General features: G+C 38.7%; 1 protein-coding gene across 3 annotated transcripts in view; it reads right to left on the bottom strand.

The window, feature by feature from the left end:
* Positions 1-201: 201 nt before the first annotated feature.
* The window catches only part of LOC139978448 (uncharacterized), a 73,993-nt gene continuing 53,353 nt past the window's right edge, over positions 202-20,841 (bottom strand). The window contains exons 1-11 of one of the 3 annotated variants that reach the window (XM_071988690.1): positions 20,403-20,808; positions 10,075-10,289; positions 9,722-9,811; positions 9,191-9,308; positions 7,660-7,707; positions 5,313-5,597; positions 4,301-4,422; positions 3,460-3,549; positions 2,352-2,472; positions 1,391-1,438; positions 202-912 (exon numbers count right to left, since the gene is read on the bottom strand). In XM_071988690.1, coding sequence (XP_071844791.1) covers positions 853-912; positions 1,391-1,438; positions 2,352-2,472; positions 3,460-3,549; positions 4,301-4,422; positions 5,313-5,597; positions 7,660-7,707; positions 9,191-9,308; positions 9,722-9,811; positions 10,075-10,220 — 1,128 coding nt within the window. In that variant the 5' untranslated portion in view covers positions 10,221-10,289; positions 20,403-20,808 and the 3' untranslated portion in view covers positions 202-852. Of the gene's footprint in view, positions 913-1,390; positions 1,439-2,351; positions 2,473-3,459; positions 3,550-4,300; positions 4,423-5,312; positions 5,598-7,659; positions 7,708-9,190; positions 9,309-9,721; positions 9,812-10,074; positions 10,290-13,842; positions 14,004-20,402; positions 20,809-20,841 lie in introns of those variants that run through there. The other 2 variants (XM_071988692.1, XM_071988691.1) reach the window with 2 other exon arrangements.

Raw genomic sequence — 20,841 nt, 5'->3', positions numbered from 1 at the left:
GTAATAAAAAGGTTAAATATAAGTTTTCTTTTGTGTTTTTTTTTTAAAATTTAAAACTGATATATTTTGATTTTATATATTGAAAACTGTGGGAGATCGCCTCCTTTTTCAAAAACGTTATCTTTTGCATAACCTGAATAGATACAAAGCTAAGAAATTAAATTTAGACGAAGTATATATCATATAAAGTAGAACAATTAATTCTGTTTGTAGCTCTTTTAATTCTATTCATGCTCCTCTATTTTACAAATAAATATGTAACCAGTTTGGCATGATCCGCATAATAAAGCTATTCTTCAATAATACCGCACAGCATATTACAGAACACAGCGTCCATTGATTGGTATGTCTTAATCATCGTTTACCTTATGTAACCCAACGCGTGGATACTCCGTCATAGTACTTCATACACCGACCGACCATCACAAGTAACTAGTGCGCTGGCAAGAGAGACTATTAATCTCATAGCAGAACAGAATGAGATATACTAGTTAATCGAAAATCACACTCCATTAAATAACATATCCACTACTTTTATCAGACAGAAGATCAATTATTTGGTTACCAATCGCCAGCAATTGCTGCAGTATGTCCTCTTCCTTCATGCATGTGAAGTATAAGTTCAAAAAGTTCAGTTTTCACGCAAAAACTGAAATATAACCATGTAGGGAAGATGAATTGCTTCCAAAATCAACCCCCGAAATGGGACTAAAACATTGCACATTAAAAGCGTCCTATATAAAAAGAATTCCACATCGTCCACGGGTGATTTCAACGGTTGACTTCCGTCGAGTATTCACTGAATTTATATTATTATTATGTACTCCCATGCGTTATGATGTTGATTAACAATCAGCTGTCTGGCTGCAACACCTCATCTAGAAGGTCTGTAAAGTCTATCACGTGACCTTCCTGTGAACACGAAAGAAAAAGGAAAAACTTCGTCAAAAAAAAACTTCGCGAAGTATTCAAGCAACATGAGTGAAACCGTTTTCTGTAAAGCACTACAGGAAACTAACACCCTTAAATCTTGGGTATGATCACACCTTATTCTAACCCAAATTTGAATACCTGTCCTTCGCACCCTTTCTCTGTTTGCCACAGTTCGCTTGGAAGAGTGTAGAAAGCTAAAGGTGTATAATCATTTTATTACGGTTACACAGTATATAGTAAATTGAGCTTCGTTATAGATCTTGTATGGAATTAATTTGAAGGGTAACGACCTAAACCCCCCCCCCCCCCACCCCAAAAAATTGAACAATCTTTGGCATAATAAAATTTGGTGAATAAACAGATGCTTAAGTAATTGGTTAACCAAACTGGCAGACTTGTGTTCAGGGAGTACTCCAAGTTCTAAAACTAATTTTTAAATAAAATTTCCAAAACTTACCCTACATCCCACTTCTTTCAATCGGTCTCCGAAGGCAGATATTGGATACTGGAGAAATAAATTAGAGCGGTAAAGTTTAGTGTGAATGAAATGTCAAAAACTTGTCCCCATGACAACAAAGAAACTGTTCTTTTGATACAGCAACATTTGTTAGGCATTTTTGTATAGATTAATTCACACTTTCTGCCAGCATCACATAATACAAGTATAATCTTTATCAAACGAAAAGTTCAAAAAGGGTGAAATTACAGGAATATTGAGTCTCTATAGACTACCTTGTATTTTGGAGGGGAAAAAACTACAATTGTTTAATACTGATCTAAGATACGTAGCTACAAAATGCATAGCAATGTTTGTATAGGGAATGCCATACAGTTAGTTACATTTCAGCTCAGATATGCAGGGTCACGTTACCATGGCGTAACGCGATCAAGGGTCACATTGAGGTCAAGTGGACTACGTCACATCTATTTCTTTTGTCTTCCTATTCTTCCTATCCATTGGCCAGTTACATTAACATTAAGCAGCTTATAGCGATTCCGTTCAGCTAGGCGAGATGGTCGTATACTAACGATAATGGCCATACCCAACAAGACCATGTTCTAAGGTCTTCCGAATTAGCGTTCACAGCTTCGTTCACAAGAGTGTACGTGAGAATATATTACATATTCCCACCACATATAGAAATATATCAATATAAGCGAAAAGTGCAATGATACAGCATGTTGTGGAACTTTCAATTTCTGCACTGTCAGCGACGAATCAAAACTGTTTCCACAAGAGGTAAGCTATACTTTGGCATTAAAAATGTCGCTTACTATGCGGAAAAACGGCGACATCATTGGAAATTAATCCCTGGATTTTTGATATACTTTCAGGTCCGCAGTGACTTACTTGACCTTTGACCCTGGTTCTTGAGTATCGGTAAGGGAAGGGGAGTCTCATGCAGCTATATACTCACCATTTTGTAGTACTGAATGAGATTGTTCATGGACTTGAATTCTCGTATTTCACCAATCACTTGGTATTTCTTATTTGGTAGATAATCTATATCGAAATGTTTAACTTTCTTCTGGCCGCCTCTGTAAATGACAAAAAAAAAGGAATCGTTTCAAGTTTTGCGCAATAGCTCAATACTAAAAGGATGACATTCTGCGGGCTATACCAAAAACTGACAAGCTTTGAGCATAATCGCTATAAAATTAATAGTATTATAAAAGTAATCTTAATAATCCCTATCTCTCACAGACCAATGATGATGGTTGAGTCTGTGTCTATTTGAAGTCAACCATGTCACTGATCATGTTTTCATTTATTGAAAACATACGTCATTTACAGAGTGAAATATTGAAGGCATTGGATGATGTCATTTAGCACACACAGTCAGTAGCAGACGACCGTCGGTTAGGTTTCGCAAAATTTGCGCCAAGAATACATATATAATATTTGAAAATAGTGTAACGCCTCTGGTATCTTGTTGCATACATGTCACGTTACCTATCACCTGCAGTGTAAATGAAACAAAACCGCAAATGTGTAAATATACAGTCATGCATTGGTGGTATTGTACGGCCGTCACCGAAGCGAAACCAACAATGAGAGGTCAAACATTTGAGGCCGTAAAAACAGTTTAATGACCATTTTACCTGACCGAGATCTCGCAATTGCCAACTGAAGTGAGATAAGTTTTAAGTTAAAAATAAGATGGTCTATTATGCGAACGGTTATATATAGTGAGAGAAGTGTTGTGTACATTATCAGGGCTGTCTTTTGTTCCTGCACAAAATTCATGGAAATAACTGGTTGCCATTCATGCACACACTTCATGCCATATTCAGTCAGCTTAATATCGTTATAGTTTTTTATTGTTTTATTTATAGTTTTACGAGCAGTTGGGGATGAGGTTTAAAAATCCCCGATCACTGACCACAGCTTTAAGCCGTAATCGTGCAAATGTTTGTACTTCTATTTAACTGATCTGTCTGGGTTAGGTTAAAATAGAGTATTTGCATTTTTTTTTGGATGTGCCTGCATGGTCAAAATTAATAAGAATACACGCATATACTTACTTCATAGATAGACACAACATCAACTGGTCTTCACACACACGAACGAAAAAACAACCAGGGTCTTTATCCTTTAACATAAGTTCTGCTTTGCTGTTGAACAGAAGGCAATAAAATATTACTAAACACATAAAGTGGGGGAGGGGTTGGGACGAAGGGTCCATGGGAATTCTCAGGTTCATTGTGCCCCCCCCAAGTTTTGTAAAATCCTCAGAAATACCACTTTTGGTTAATGAAAAGTCCCCCTTTTTCTTTTCTTTTTTGTAATGAAAAAACGCTCTTTGTTATTTAAGAAAAATAAAGAAAGTGCCCATCTGTTGAAACTTTAAAAAAAAATAGTCAAAATAACACTACCGTTTCATTGAAAACTAAACATTCAAATACCGGAGTACGTACAGAATTCACAGAGGGTCAATATTTCCAAGGTGTTTCTGTAGATGCTTTTTGCCCCTAAAATCAAAGTGATAAGTCCGACTGCCATTTGTGATTTGTGCCCCCACCCCCCCTTCCTACTAGATTAAACCCTACCCAGCCGCCTCTAGGACTATCAGATGTAAGTGTAGTCAGCAGGTTTCCACATTTCACCAAGGATTGAAATCGTACAAGATTGCCAAAATATCGCGATATATTGACGGATTATAATGAACAACACTCAAGATAATATTGGAACTGATCAAACTAAGTGACCCCCCCCCCACACCTTTACACAAAATGAGGGTCAGTGAGGGGGTAATTAACTATTACAACAATCTGAAACATTCCTCGTACAGTTTTAATATTACTGTTAATTCAGCTTTACCAGAGGAGACTATACTATCGTTCATTCGTCGAAAAAAATTCATACCTTTTACTGACAAGACCATAAAACCAGGAGTAAAAACCTCCCTGTTTCTTCATTAAAGGCGACATCTGTGTTCTCCTAAACCATCTGATGATATCGCTTCGGCTTGGTTTATTCTCTATCGGCTGTGAAACAAAGGAATTTGTCTATTAACACACCTACATTGAATGCACATGGTAATAATGCAAAGTGCATGGTGGTGTTAAGAAAACACCAGACCAGATCGAGCTTTGTATGTTTTGTTCGATGCTGTAACTTCTTACTTGAGTGACTTATTAAGTATATTTACCATGTTACCTAAGTATCACGTACTCAAGAAACATCCTTCCTTAAATAACATGTTGCATAACTACCATATTACATAAATGCTTCGTGAGTACCATAAATGCCAGTTTCATGCACACAATTCCAATATTTGATCTCAAAAATTGTCAGACGAGGAACATTGCAAAAGGTCATTAAAATGATGTAAGTTCAGAAGAAGGATTATGATGTTTGGATACTAGAAGAGAAACCTATTCTAAACTTCCTGAGGGTAATTTGCAGTCAGTCCCTACACGTTCGCGATAGTTTGGTGCACAAGCAGTTTATAAGTGCTTGCAGAAAACTGGTATAAAGACAGCAGATAAACACGGCTGACAAAACCAACATATTTTGATTTGCCTTCCTTTTTTGCACACTGTTGTTTTTTACCTTGAAATTTGAGATTAAGCTCCAGTTTTCCCCAAAAGTCGGTTCATAGCTTACAAAACAACAATGAATGTGATATGGGCTTGGTAATGTTATGCTTACTGTTGAAGTAATTGAATCATGAGGAGCAAACATTGAAGTAAAATGAGAACTTTTATAACTAATATAAACATAACATATACGCAATATTTTGAAGCAGTGCCTTCAGTCACAAAGAAACACACCCACCCACAAGTTCATTCAAGCCCTGTCATTCCTTTCAACCCCTACCCCCCCAGCCCCCTCCCCCTTGACCATCCAAATTCAAACAACGTTATATACATACCTCTTCCCATCTTCTCGGAAGAGACGGTGTCGGGGCAGTCTCTTTTGTTTCCGTTACGACTCTCCGTTGGACTTCTACTGGTGTAGTTGTAATCCTGACTGGTGTAGGGACCTGTTGAGTCTGTGCAGGAGGTACTCGGTCCCGAGGTTGGGGTGCCACTATGACCGGAGTTGGGGCAGGTACCATATTCCGCTGTTGGCGGGGTGCAGGGGTAGACTGGAGATGATTTTCCGGAATGTTTTGACTTTGGTCTAATAAATCCATGTAGTCACAGCTGTCGTCATCCTACCAAGAACAAACATGGTGAATCTGGTAATGCATTTTGAGTAGTTCTCAAAGTTCATGCCCGTAACCAGGCTTGGGCACGGGATGAGGGAGTGCCCCATGCAGATCATGCCCCCCCCTACCCACCCCTCGATGCCAAAGAATCTGCCAACAAAGTTGTGTTCCCCAATAGTAAATTTCCAACGATGGTACAGTTACAGTAACATGCTCAGCCTTAGTGGCGTACAAAGCGGGAGGGGCTGCTGGGGGGGTTCCGCCCGATACCAGTCAAGATCGGGCGCCATGGCACAGCCTACATAAAATGGTCAAATAAAAATGACTATTTTAAACAAACACTTTTATGAAAAGTTATGAAACATTCACTAACGAATGAGAATTCCGAAACATTCAATCAGCTCAAAGCTTTGCCAAGAATAGCACCATTTTGCATCTAAGCCATCTACAAAAGCTGTTCCCCTAAGACTGCATCCCTGCACGGGGTGACTGAGGAAGGATCCGCCCCTCGGGAGCCAACTATTCTATAGGTACGCCACTGAACATGGTGTTGTACGCACAAACTTGTTGCAAGTCATTAAATTTGTGCAATATTTATATACTATGATTCATAACCCAATAATCTAAAATACTTTTTAGATATAATAAATCCTTCAATTGTGACTTCGTTATTATAGAGATTTGTGTATCAATTTTACTCACCAGAAAATACAAATTTACAGCTATGAAAATCGACCCGAACGGAAACTTAACAAAATCTTCGACGGAGAAAAGTTTATTAGTGATGTTGTTTTGTGAAGTTACTGGAGATTGTCTGGCTAGCGTCTCAACAAGTTGCAGGTTTATATACACAAACTTTTGTGTAGTATTATGGGTAAGGTTAGAATCACCACTTTCTACAACCTATTTTGTTTCCTTAGCAAATTTACCGGAACTTGGTCTACCCCGATTGGATGATTCTCATGATTGATGACCAACCAGTTTCACTTCTGCCTTCGGCACACATAAAAGAAGGTCATCCCAATCGATAAATAACGCCATTACCATGCATTTCGTAACAAGGTACAAGACAAATTTAGCCCTTATTTCGATAGTATCCGCGATGCCTATATCAAACTGCCAAAGATGGCCATACATTATGTCGCTATTGTATGCGTTTTCGCATTATTACAGACACCCTTTACACATTTGGTCTTAATACGTATCCGGGTATCCGGGTTCAATTCCTTTTTTTCAAAAAGGAGATGACCTGGTAATTAAGTCTATAATTAGTACACTTTGTAATATCCAAGATTTTCTCAGTAGGTATGCTGCGAGTCTGCTTGGGATGGAACGGGGAAGGGGAAATGTTGTATTTGTTTTATGGTTTCTATATATTTTTGCTAAATGCCATTTTATTCCCATTTCCATTGTGAGTAATTTCTGTCCTTCGTGACCTCTGTGAGTGTATTAGGGCGGGGTGGGCGGGCGTGTGTATGTGCGGGGGGGGGGGGTGACTGTAAAATTGGCCGTCAATTAAGTACATTTCTTTGCGTTTATAGCAGAGGCTCCCCAAAACTTACTGGTTTATGTGGACGGTGCCCAGGGAGCGAGGGCGCAGTGCTAAAACATTTCCAGTGTGTAGTTAGGCAGATATGAAAGTGCAGATGTGGAGTGGGAGACAGGTAAGAGAGAAGCGAAGTCAATCATTAAATGCCAAAGTACATTACGTCTCAGCATGCAGACGACACCTCTTAATCCTTTCACAGGGTGCTACCTAAATTGCTATTTTATCATATAATCACTCGAGTGTTCAAATGTCTTCATAATTTTTACATCAATGTATGCTTTGGATAATATACAACATTTTTCTAAGGAAACCCGTAAGTCGATAAAGAAGGAACGAGAAAATACTGCTAAGAAAACACCAGACCACCTATCTACCCCTCAAACCAAGGTCATACACCCCACCCAGCCCGGCCCCATCCTTCAAGTTGTCATGGTGGCTACTCCACTGACTTTTAGGAAGATGGCAAGAGGGAATCTGAAATTTTGAGGAGAATTGAGTAAATCTAGTATCCAAACTTACCTGCCCAACTGCATCTGTAAGTACGTAACCATCGGCAACCACCGGATGCTGAAACAAAGACAATAATATAGAATTATCGTAAGCTAGGAGTGCATTTGTATGGGAGACAGGTAAGAGAGGAGTGATGTAAACGTATAAATTAGAATAAAAACCTAATGTCAAGAATATCAGCTAAACGATGGGGCTGTTTTCAAAACACTACTGCAATTATAATTTCCGTTCACCTGGTCGGTACAGATACATCTATCACATGAACGACTGAATGTTTATAAGCGTTTGGGGTGGGGTGAAAAGGGGGTGGGGTGAAAAGGGGAAGATGGAGGGGTGTGCTGCTGCGCAATCGTTTCGTAAAGAGCACTCTAGCATGGTCCACCAGTCTAAGTAACTCTATATACAACAAAACCAAAACCAATAAAACAATGCATAAGATTCCTCTTCCAAAATGGAGGGGTGATTGCGATTACGAACGTAAGAAAAGTCCTTTGCTTAAATATTCCCTGCATGAATTATTCTAGGAAGACGTCCTTCTATATTATATTATGGTGCCTAAACATTTAAGACTTACACTTTGTAGTTCATTTTGCCTTTGTCTTACAAAGTTCGTCGCAATTCATATCGTGTTACTTATATTTGCTTTTATTTGATTTTTGAGAAGTAGTGGTTTCCTGCTTGGTAATTCTTATGACGAATTGTAAACACCTGTTTGAAGCCATTATATAATATAAGTAAACATCCCGCTTCGGTATACTTTGAATTCCTACTACGATTACTTTACGATATCGTGAAACCTGCCTACGTGATGTACAGCATGCACACGCTCTCATATACAGTGTATAATGGTTCTGTCAGTTCGAATACGTTCTATGGTTACTGTACTGCAAAAAAATATATATATAAAAGGAAGCAATACGGCGAAACAGGTTAAACAATTGTTTACCTGTCCCCTCTCAAATCGTGCACATTCTCATCTACCTAACCTGTCCAAATTGGTAGTAATACGCCCCCGACTCCCCCTCCACCCGATGACCTTTTTTGCGGGTCATCACACTATTCTTTTTCCTTTCGTATCTTCCATTCTGAGGTAAAACATTAGTGTGCGTCACATAGTTTACATCTACGCGATACATCGTTGCATGGTCCTTGATTTACTATGGTTCGATTGATATAGGACACCGGTAAAAGTGGAGTGGAGTAAACATAGCAAAATAGATGGAGGTAAAATAGAAAATGGAAATGGAAAGCGGAAGTCTAAATGGTATAGCTCCTTGGATGCAGAAAAATCAATGCAAAAGTAAACAGGTATAGATGGAGAATTAGCAATGTTAAAAAAAAAACAGATGGGAAAAAGATAAATGAAACAAATTTAAAAGGATGATGGAGATTTAGAGAGGAAAATTGGAGAAACAGACAGACAGATGGAAAAATGATAGATGAAGAAATCGTAAGATGGATCAAAAATATAATAATAATAATAATAAAAGGGGATAAAACAGAGATGGATAAAGACAGAGAGAACGAGGAAAGTGCTTACCCTTTTGTAAAATATAATTAAATCCCTTAGTGATCTGAAGGACGCTCTGTCATCACCGACAGCTACATAAAGACTTCCCTTCTGGTCTATCGCGATATGGTAACATCGCGATGTACCCCTGGTGATGAAAAAGAGGAGTTACTCTGTTACTCATTGCCGCAATAATTACTTGGCCGGTGGTTGGGAATAGGTGTGAAAGCAAAGGGCGGTTACGATCATTTAAAAAGACGAAAAAACTTTCAAGCTTCTAAGTCATAACGTTCCCAAACGAACCACGGTTAAAATCTGGTTACAAACACTTTTTGGAAGGAAACAGTCGAATATGTTATGCCCGATTGTTTACGAACATGAATGCCTGCAATTCCGAAAATTGCATGCTAAAACGTTGTGGTGGCAATTCTGATAACGTATATGAGCATGCTTTATGCCCCTCACTATACGAAAACGCCCACCAAATTAACTGATGGCGCGGAGTACGACAGTACACACACCTTCACCACCACAACACACCGCAACAAAATGTCAACTTACTTGAACGATAATGAATAGCCGAATCTTGACTGACTAACTCTGACAAGAAAACTACCAACGCATCTCCCTTTCAAAATTTCTTCTGCTGCACTATTGAGAGAACAAAAACGATGGGAAAAAAACGAAAAGGGTTACGATACGAATGAATTTTCATTTAGGACAGACAGTCTTTAAAAGAACACGACCTCGTTAACTCGTGCATAGATTATCACATAAAAAGGAATATTTTGTAAAGAAATGGTCTGAATGTGGGAAGGGGGGACGAGGGATTGGTGGGGGAGGTCCCGTATCCATCAACCACTAAACAACCGATAATCTCTTGATTTCTCAGGAGTAAACGTATCTACACTTACGTTCTTGAAATAAGTCCGTGGAACCAGACCTCCAAGTGACCCTCACTGGTCTTCACATTGTTCAGCTGCTTTGTATCTCGAAACCATACTTTCGATTCGCAGCCAATATTACTTCCATTTATCTCGGTGCTTTCTCGAGGAAACATTGCGGAGTTGATAAAGTCCGCTAAAAAGGAAAGCTACTGGCGGAACTTCTCAATTTAAAAAATCAAACTCTGAAGAGAGAAAATGAGAGAGTGAGAGAGTTTAAAAATGCAAGAAAGAACTATAAGGTTGAGTTTATACAACTTCTTTTTCTTTCTTCAAACTATCATTTTCTATATGTTCGTCTCATTTCGTTTGTTCTCTTACCTTTTTTTCTACTAGAAAAAGCAAATAAAGTTTATACCTTGAAATGGTTTATTTAGGCAGGAAAACACAGTAAACAGTGCCCATATTGAATATGGCGGTGACCTTAAACCTGTATGGTGTGAAGCCATATAGAACGTGATGCTACACAAAGGAATAGTACGGACAAATAAAGCCGCCTTCTTTCGTATATTGTGTTAATGTATAACCTTATCATTCCGGTCAGGGTGATTAAACTGATTACACAAACACACCAACATATACGCACCAACACACAGACAGGTATAGTAAATAACACATTGTATCGAATACCTGGTTTAGGTTATACGGATTGATTTAGCCTAACTGAAAGGTCATGAACATTCATGCTGAAATGCGGAGGAAATATCTAATCCGATTTCCTTACCAATGATCTGAAATTTTATGGGTTTGATTTAAAAATAATAAATAGGTGTTGCTCTTAGGCTCTTTTGAGGGGTCATTTACAATTCAATTAAACAAGATGAAAGAAGGAATTACCAATCTCAAATCAAAATAACATAAAAGTGTATAAACTTTTTGCCTAGACGTGATTTTGTATAGGTGAGGTTATTACTATACCAAGGCCAAGAAATTAATCTAAAGTGCAAAAACACTATAATTGGCTTTTGTGAGAAAGTTAATTCGAGCGTATTTATATAAGTGCATTTTCGTTCATTTGTGGGTTATAATTATCCTATCTTCTCTTACCACTCCCCCCCCCCGTCCCCACACACCCCACCCGTTCCTTCTCCTCACATGTGTCCTTTTATACTTCAGTCAAATTTAAGTTGGTAACTTGCAAGTATCCCCCCTACGATTTCTTCGTTAGTGAAAATTCAATAACAATTACGAAGTTTAAATGTTCACGTGATGCATTTTATTAATCTGATTCCTCTTCTCTAAATACTTACACAATTTAGGCCTAACAACAAAGTCGTTATGAAAGTTGCACACGGTGCGTGCAACTATACGTAAATCTACACATATATATACAACTTGTGCAAAACCGACTGCACGCCAAAGAAATTATGACGTCATATTGTATCAGTCACCGTATACTGTTCCCGAGTTGCTCTAAACTTTGTAGCATGTCCAGAATTCAAAGAAGTTCTCAAAATCGCGGTTGGATACAGGATATGTGATATATATCGGTTTACTTGATATCTGAATATACATGAAAACGATGAGTAGTGGAACAGCTATACGTAAGGCTTGTTACAGCTGTGGGTGATAACCGTTTCTATTCCATTTTGTTTTTGGTAAAACCAGGCATTGAGTCGGTACAAATACAGTCGCTTCACAATGAATTGAATTTGCTAACAATACCAGGAACGGATCTGACTGGCAGCGCCTATGTTTAATACAACAGAGTGTTGTACTCATGCTCCGAAAAGGACGGATTCCGTCATGCAAGAAAAAAGCGGTTAGCAAATGATCAACGCACAATCTTAGCTTATATCAGTGGCGTAGGAAGGTACTTTTGAGTGGGGGGGGGGGGCTGAAGACTGATGGCCGGCCTGGGGGAGGTGTCTAAGGGGAGGGGCTGTCCCCCTCCCCTTTGGAATTTTTTTGCATTTCCAGGTAGCCTCAGATGCAATTTGGTGCAATATAGCACAATTCAACACCCACTCCATTTTGTAAACTTAATTTTGTATTTTCACCAGGCCTTAGATGCAATTTGGTGCTCCAAATGAGATTTTTTTTCTCATTTGGAAATGAAATAGGGGTTTTCTGACTTGCGAAGCGGGGGGGCGGAATGATACTTCCGCCCCTCCACATTTTTCACTGGGGGGGGGGCTGGCGCCCCCGCCCCCCCGGTTCCTACGCCCTTGGCCTATATACTACTGTTTGACAAAAGATTCTTGTGGGGAAAAGAACCATTAGGTTAACAGCACCTTAGGTTAACTTCCGTACTGCGTAGTACATATATGTGTCTGTCAGTGTTAATCCCGTGTGTGTATGAATTGGCTATTGTTCCGTTAGTTCTGATCATGGCAAATTACTTACAGACTTTGGGGAGTGTTAATTATACAGTTAAATGGAAGCCACACTAAGGTAAGGATGTCTCACTATGGTATGGATGTCACTAATAAACTGGTTATTGTAACTTTGAATTTGAATCTTAACCGTGATTAGTGGGCGCACTACTAACTCAACATCACTTTTAACGTGGATTGCCTCCATTGAATATAGTGTTACATTTTACTTGCATAACGGGAGACTGCAGTGAAAATTATCTCTCCTGCTTCTCATTTCACTCTTCATTTATAGTCTAGTATGTTTATACCCGAATACTTTTTTTTTGCTAGCACACTTTTCTTGATTTAGGAAGATATTCGACTAAGTAGAAAGCTTGACGTATTTAGTGAAGGTACTGTGTCCCTTTCGCATTTTTTTGTTACAATTGTTTAAGCTTATACCGAACATTGCCTATTCTATTGAATCGACAGGTGTAGCCTTGAACTTAACAAAAGCCAAAATCATTTCCTTATTACTGATGAAGATGCATTCATACTATACTCAGAAATAACGCGCCACAGTTATCACTAACCACGTGGTAAACAATAACATACATCGGTATTGACTTTTTAGTAAGGCCACGGAAATGAATATTGATATCCTTCCGCTCAGAACAAGAAAGAAAATAGCCCGCTATCTGACAACTAACTGCAATTATGGTACAGTGCACATCCGTCACAATGCCGGAGGAAGGTCATATACTTCTGTTGCTATAGCAAACCCACATTATAATGACATACGGACTATCTAGAAGTTCATGGCACGAGTGAAATTATACTCTAACCAAAATGAGATCTTTATTTATTGGTTTATGCAAAAGTGTGGATTTTTCCTCAAAGCAAAGAATAATTTTTCTATTTAAAATTAAACTGCTGCTTATAAATTTAATTCATCCCTCTTAATTGAAATAAGACATGACTGGATTATTAGATTGCAAAGTTGAGCATGGAAAAAAAGAAGATATGAACACAATTGCACACAACAATGGATATGCTGATTTCTACCCCCATCCCCCCCCCCCCCGTCCCCACGTTGGTAAGTTGTAGTAGAACCCAACAGAATGATGATACATTCAAGCAGACGCAGTAGCGTATTTAAAATAAAACTTACTTTACACGTAAAGTTGACAACAGATCACCTCCCCATCCCCCCCCCCACCAAAAAAATCATGTCTTGTCATATCTAAGTCAGTTTGTACCAACTGATATGAAAATATTATTAAAAACTGTCGCCGATGTAACAACTGAAAGATTCCTTTTTTTTAAATAAGTTCAAATTAAAGAAGGAGCATTAATAATTTAAACACAAAGTCATCATAACTTGTGAGAAACGAAAAGGAAGAACAAATTACACGTTAATGTGCAAAAGTATTCAACTCACACAGAAAACTTTGAACCGTCTGGAAGATGCAACACATCGACTCTCGAAATCACAAATGAAGCTGTTTTCTTTATCTCAAGAATGTGTATATATATATATACATTCATATTTACCGTGACAAGTAGGTTTTGCACACGGCACAATCAACTCCTCCAATTGGTCACCTGTACGAAGCCCCACATTTGCATAACATGGGGGAATTCCGTTTATCCGCTGCTGTGTGTGGTACCAAATGTTGTATCTCCTTGGTAATATACGTATTCCAAAGAAACGGCCAAAGAAACAGAAAACTGCCTACCATATAAGGAGGGACACTCGACACTACCAGTAGTAATGAGAAGCTATCCTTGCACCGGAAAAAATTGTGGGATGTTCAGATACCCAAACCGGAAATGACAACAGATTACGTTTACGTCCGGGGTTTCCCTTGAATGAGTTATTATATTTATATAACTATATTTGACTCGAAAACCTAACTTGAAGGCAAAAGCGGTTAACCACTCACATTTCAACTATAAGAAGCTGATAAACTCTGTAACGACAGCTCACTGCTCTGGACAATATTTTATATTGCGATAACAATAAAAAAAATTGTATTTGCGAAAGTCATATCACTCTATAGTTGGTGGACAAAAAGAAAGAGTGTAAAATGACACTTACTGATGTGCTGTGATATATATACTTGTAAGCGGTTTGTACATGTTTGTGTGGTTGTTTAACGGTGCGCAAAGGTATGAGGTAAAATACCATTTAACTGTCAATATACCGTGTAATGTTTACACACCTGTTTAACCAAATAGTGATAGGCGCTTTAAGGAAGTCAACAGTTATGATTGATCCTAAAATGATTAATCTATTTTCCATGTATTTCAATCAACAAAACTATTCCAAGTATTATAAACCGTCGATCTTGATTCATAAAATCCCCATTGGATGTTTGGAGTAGTAACTTACAATGTTGCGGTGTTTCCATATAATGAACAATTTAAATTGGATTGAAACTGAATTTATAGCTCATGATAACGATTATTATAAAATATCTCCGCCCGTTCCCCACTTACGACGCAAAGCCGTATAACAACTAGCTTTGCACCTACTTGATAAAGGCTCATTTCTTTCTCTCTCAAAGTTTTAAACACCATGCACTGCAATGTGACGCCAATGTTAATGCAATAATGCAGATGGTAGATAGGTAAGCAATGAGTAGCCAATATACTGAACCATATTTCATGTTTATGCCGGCCCGTAAGCAGTGGTTGCGGAGGGGTGTGTGTGTGTGGGGGGGGGGGGGGTCGGTGAGGGGTTCGACGGTTGAGTACGCACGATCCCTTCCCCATTTTCAAAAGTCCACGTGTTTTCCTCAGCAGAGATCGTCTGTCTTTCGTGCTGCGGGCGACGTTCACATTAAATGCGTCAAATGTCACACAAACAAATGGATATGGTCGCCAAATGCAGCACCATTTTACATCCAAGCAGCCATGGTGATACAGAAATAGACCCTCCCCAAGGACGGTCTTAACAATAAATATTGGTCCACATCTTCAGTACACGCACCGTCCCATATTCTGCGTGTACAGACGAGTTGTTTGCAATATTTTCTTTACATTCAGTGGAAACTGCTTAAAAAGCTTCCATCTTGACGTCCATTGTACATGAACATGAAAAACGACTTACATGAAGCTCTTGATTTTTTAAAGAGAGGGATTTCGCAAACCTACTGAGTTAGTGCTAATGCATACGGTGTTTATTCTTGCCATTGCTCAAGACTTTGCCGAGAGATAAATTATAACATGGGTCTTATTCTTGGAATATTTCGAGAACTGGAAAGTCCCGAATAGATCTAGCGATCTTCAATTATATTTCCTTTTCTTCGGTCAGTAATTAGGAATGTGGTAAAACAGTGATTAATTTCACTTAGCTGCAACACCATTGTAAGGTATAAAATGGAAAACCCGGCTGCGAATTATTTTTTCCCGAAGAGGTTTGCAATTACGGAATTTTCAGCCAATCAGATTGCTCGTGACGTTAGCATCAATAATGACCATCGCTTGGAAGTTGGAAGACATACACTGAAGCAGGAAAGCGCTAAGGTTCAAGGTTCAAAACATGAAGGAGTTTATTTTATTGATTGACCAGTGGCGTAACGATGAGCATGGGGGCCCTGTCCCCCTGTCAGGAGGTCCGAGCAAGGGAGCCGCACAAATTTTCACAAGGGGGGGGGGAATCAGTAGGTCATGTAGGTGTAACACACTTTTTGATACTATCTAAGCGAAGCGCCACCATCAGTTGGCTTGGAGCGTACCACGATCGTGCCGCCCCGTCCCTTGCCCTCACTGCGGACGCTCATGGGTCCAAGGTATAAGTATTTATGCAGGATCAATGCAGGGGTCTTGGTTTAGAACATATGAATGGCCATTTAGCATTTACACATTGTTTCCAGTTGACAATTAGGTTTAAATGCTATAAAACATCACGAGAAATGACATAATTATATTATCAACATAGCTATAAAAATTCTTTGTAACTATATACCATGGAATGAGGATTGAGGAATTCGGCTTCTGGATACATCTTACAAGTTGTATGAGCCAGAAACAACATTCAGTCTTGCATGAGTTTTTCTCTCATTGTTCATGATTCGTCAGTTAAGAAGTAATTTAAACGAATTTCCTTTTTAGGGAAAATGAACAGTTTTTGTACTTCCTTTCTCGAAACGCACGGATTCACTTTAACTTGACAGAATCTTTCATCTGGAGGCGTTGTCGGTCAACAAAGAAGTTACTATCGGTGTTAGCAATTTAGAAGTCATTGCTAGTCGTCCTGAATGACCAATCAGTGTGAACCTTGTCCATAACCTTACACCTTAAAGGTATGAAGTACAAACACATTTCCCTTTTCTGTTTCTTGCTATTATTATGAATGCCCTATAGCAGTACCCGACATATCTTATATCCAGTGCGTATAATTGGACCTGTCAAAAACCAAAGCCGTGTGTTTCACCGGAATAGCTGTGTCACGCCAGTTGATGATGACGTCATCAAGTATAAACTAAACAGCAGAGACACGACCAGACAAATCAACATATTTTTTTTTTCTTTTTTCTCTGAAGAGTATGGAGGAAACTTGCAACAGAAAAAACAATCCAATCGTTCCAAAGGTCAAAATATCCCTCTCAAAGGACTAATGACCCTTACAACATAGGACAAAAAAAAAAACACAAAACAAAACCAAACAAAGAGATAAAGAAAGCCAAATAATTATGTCGCTTTAGTCGACTCAAAACTAGAAATGCAAAAGCATAAGTGTCTTGAATCTTTAAAAGGTAAAACACGTTCCTTTTAGCCCAGTGGTATATGTTAGATATCGCCATGGGACAGTGTATAAATAGAACCACTTACGGACTTCTACTTGACCAGGGGATTCTCTCATGATGTTCGATGCACTAAACCTATCTCCCTCTCCCCACCCTCTATGGTCACCTCCCCCTCCCCTCTCTCTCTCTCTATTATATGTGTATACTAAGTCCACCCATTTGCCATTCCCTGAAGCTCTTTGTAGGGATTCCTGGCCAACATTTCGTTATCGATCACAGGTGCTCTTTTTCCTCACTCTGCACTCTTTTCTCTAGTTCATTAGCAAAGTGATTGGTTCTAATATTTATCACAGGGCTGTGAAGAAATTATTCGGATGAAAATGCGGACAATTTTTGGTAGAATGAGATATCCAAGCGGAAAAAAAATATTTGAGTACGGCAGTAAAATGATTTTTTTCCGGGAACAATAAATGTCATCTGACTCTCTTTTTCAAATTCTTCGTTTTCCTTAAGTAGGCCTATGTGAAAATGAGAATATATTATTCTTTATCTGATATTTTCTCGGGGCCTAACCGGGCTGAAGTCTCTTTTCGCTTTTGCTTGGGTCTAACCAATTGGGCCTCTGATCTAACCATGAGGAAAACTCAGCTTTCTTGTGGAAGAAAGCTACAGACAATTATTACAAATATTAAAATTTTAAGTGTTGTAACTTAATTATCGCAGATACCTTTGAAATAGATCTGGGTTTAAATGGAAGTAAGCTGATTGCACTAAACCATTAAAACTTAAACCTTAAAATCATTAAACCATTAAACCTCCATAAACAATATGAGCTAGGTTATGTGTTTCGTGTGAACGTTATGAAGTATTTCTCCTGCTCGAGAACGATACGATTCAGGGCGGAGTGAGGTAGAATTGCTACCGGTTTGGTGATCCAACTCGCGTCGCCAGGGCCTTAAGAAACCGTGACGCATTTGCTACCACGGATGAAACTTTATGGCATCTTCAAGCTGTAGAGGTAGTCGGTGCCTTTGGTATCTCATATACCTCAGACGCCTCGAACCCCAACAACGTACTGCTGATACCAAGATACAGGTATGAAGGGGGGGGGGGCGCTGAGTATAGGCTAGATCGCCCCTGATACAATTGTACTGACTAGTCAACTTCTAACAATTACAGTAATAACTTTATCGCAGAAGTCTATATGCAAAAAGGGAAGGGTGGGGGGTTGATAAAAGGCTCAATGGATTAGGAACTATCTACTACCAGTATATGTGCGTCCATTTGAATCAGCTATATAAATGATGGAAACCTATTGCCTACGTATGTTTGCTGACAGAACTTACATTTGAAAAAATACAGAAAATAAAACTATGCTTGGGTTTAAAAAAACATCGAACGCTTTAATTGAACAAACACTTACTTATTCAATAGTTATATATTTGCAAGTAAAAACACAATAAGGTTTCACTTGAAACACGTATAAATCTAACAATATACACGACAAGGTCAAAAGATATAGGCCGTTTGTTACGAAAGTGGCTTCATTTGATGAACTATAAAGACTTCATCTATATATTACCCCGGGCACTGTGGTTAGATTCCCTTGCAATGTTGACTATATGGTTTAGAAATGCCATTTACATATTCTACTGTGTTCTTTGTAAAAAGAGTAATTATGTAGGTGAAACAGATTCTCGGTTCCGCTTACGTTTTAATAATCACAACAACAAAAAATCAATTTGTGATAAGTTTACAGAATTTCCCGTTTCCGAACATTTCAATCTTCGTAGACACTCTCTCTCAGAAACCTAATATGTGTTGAAATTGCCTCGAACTTCCAATCCGTTCCGTAACTGAACTTAAACGAAACGAAATGGATTGGATCTTTTGTATTAAGTCGCACATGGCACCGGCCTCAACAAAGACTTAAGACCCCTAAACAACTACCAGTTCTACAAACATATATGTAATCCGTTCTTCTTATCTTCGCTTCCTGTATATAGTCATGGTTTATTTGGTACTGATTTCCATCAATGGCACTAACACTTATCTAACGTCATACTTTCATTGTGTTACATTTTGTACTTTTTATTCCATTGTCAAGTATTGCTGACGAATCGACCACACACTTGAACTATCTTTCACACCCTTTTGGGCGTAAGTGCATAGGCTTGAGAGTAGTGTTAATACAAATGAAATATGCCCATATGGAATGGAAAGATAACTGCAAGACCTATTCCTGCAGACGATACTTCTAAAGAGAACCTGTGAATTCTGTCCGCAACAATAATAATTCAGATTATTCAAGTGTTTTGACCCAAGTATATAGGGTGTGCATATGTAACACTACGCCTACGCTCACTATATACCGGTTGTAACATCCGGCGTATTGCACTCCAACACGGGTAAAATATACAACAGATACTTTATAATAACGTCTCCCAAGTCGACAGATTCATACAGAGATTACACAGTAACTAGGCTACTGTAAATCGTACAAGTTTTGTACCACAATAAAAACTGGATCGTGCTGATAAATATGATAAATAGGTAGCATGTGCTATTGGTTTACAGTAAGAAACTGATGATATGCTTTGTGTGATCCCAATAAATACATCAATCTGGATTTGTTGGAATAACACATATTTTCAGTTCTAACTGTAATCCTAATAGCACATGCTACTGATTTATAGCACGATTTATTTTTAATTTAGTACAAAATTTAAAGATTTACAATAGTTACTCTGTTCTCTGTGTGTATTGGTTGCCCCAAGTAGCCTGCCTGAGAGCCACGAAAACCAAACGCCACTCTCAATCCCAGTCCCCTTACATCGACACTGCGATAATGACGATGTTACGTCATGATAATAAACACAACAGGTATTATGCATGTCTAAACCTGTAAACATTGACTGCTATGAAATTAAGGATACCTCTGTATGCCTACAATATTTTAACTTTGGTAGGCAGAAGTACTACTTTCGTACTGCCGTATCTATGTTATTAAATGGTTGCAAGGTTGCATATTTAGTGAAAACTCCATATAGGCTATGTTGACATATACGTTGCTTTCATGTTTATGTAACAAAATTAGACCACAACATTGAGAATTGGTAACGTGGCAGTTTGGCGGAACTACGAAGGTGAATAAATACCCCGAGTCTAGTAACGTTCACACAGATAACTTAGATTGGGACCATAACTCAACTTGTATACTAAGCCTACACTTTTCTCACAGACTTACCCGTATAATATAGGCCTACTGGTGCTGATGGACTACTTCGCGTGTACTTTGAGCCCTATTACACTGTGGCGCATGAAGCCCTGTCCTGCGCCACGGTTGGCGCAAGTGGGCTTCATGCCATGGCGATATAACTGTTCCACGGTCTTGAAAGGATATCCTTAGTACCAAATTACCACATATATCAAAATCTTGGTAGAGTCTGTCCCTCCTTATTTCGTTTAACTGTGGGAAAGGCTAGACGCGAAGCATGCACGTAATGCTAACCACTGCCGCATATACATGCACTGTAGCATGAAGCCCTCATTAGCGAAAAGGGTAACGTTGTGTTTAGTTATTTGCACACAAGCAAGAGGATAGATTTGTTAAGGTCAGCCTGTGAACAACTGTCTACTTCATAGAAGCCTTTGACAAAAGAAATTGTTTGATTTGAGGAAACCAG

This window comes from Apostichopus japonicus, chromosome 13 (genome assembly GCF_037975245.1).
Source record: "Apostichopus japonicus isolate 1M-3 chromosome 13, ASM3797524v1, whole genome shotgun sequence".
Lineage (NCBI taxonomy): Eukaryota > Metazoa > Echinodermata > Holothuroidea > Aspidochirotida > Stichopodidae > Apostichopus > Apostichopus japonicus.
The sequence above is the reverse complement of the archived record's forward strand: the minus strand, read 5'-3'. Positions and strand labels throughout refer to the sequence as shown.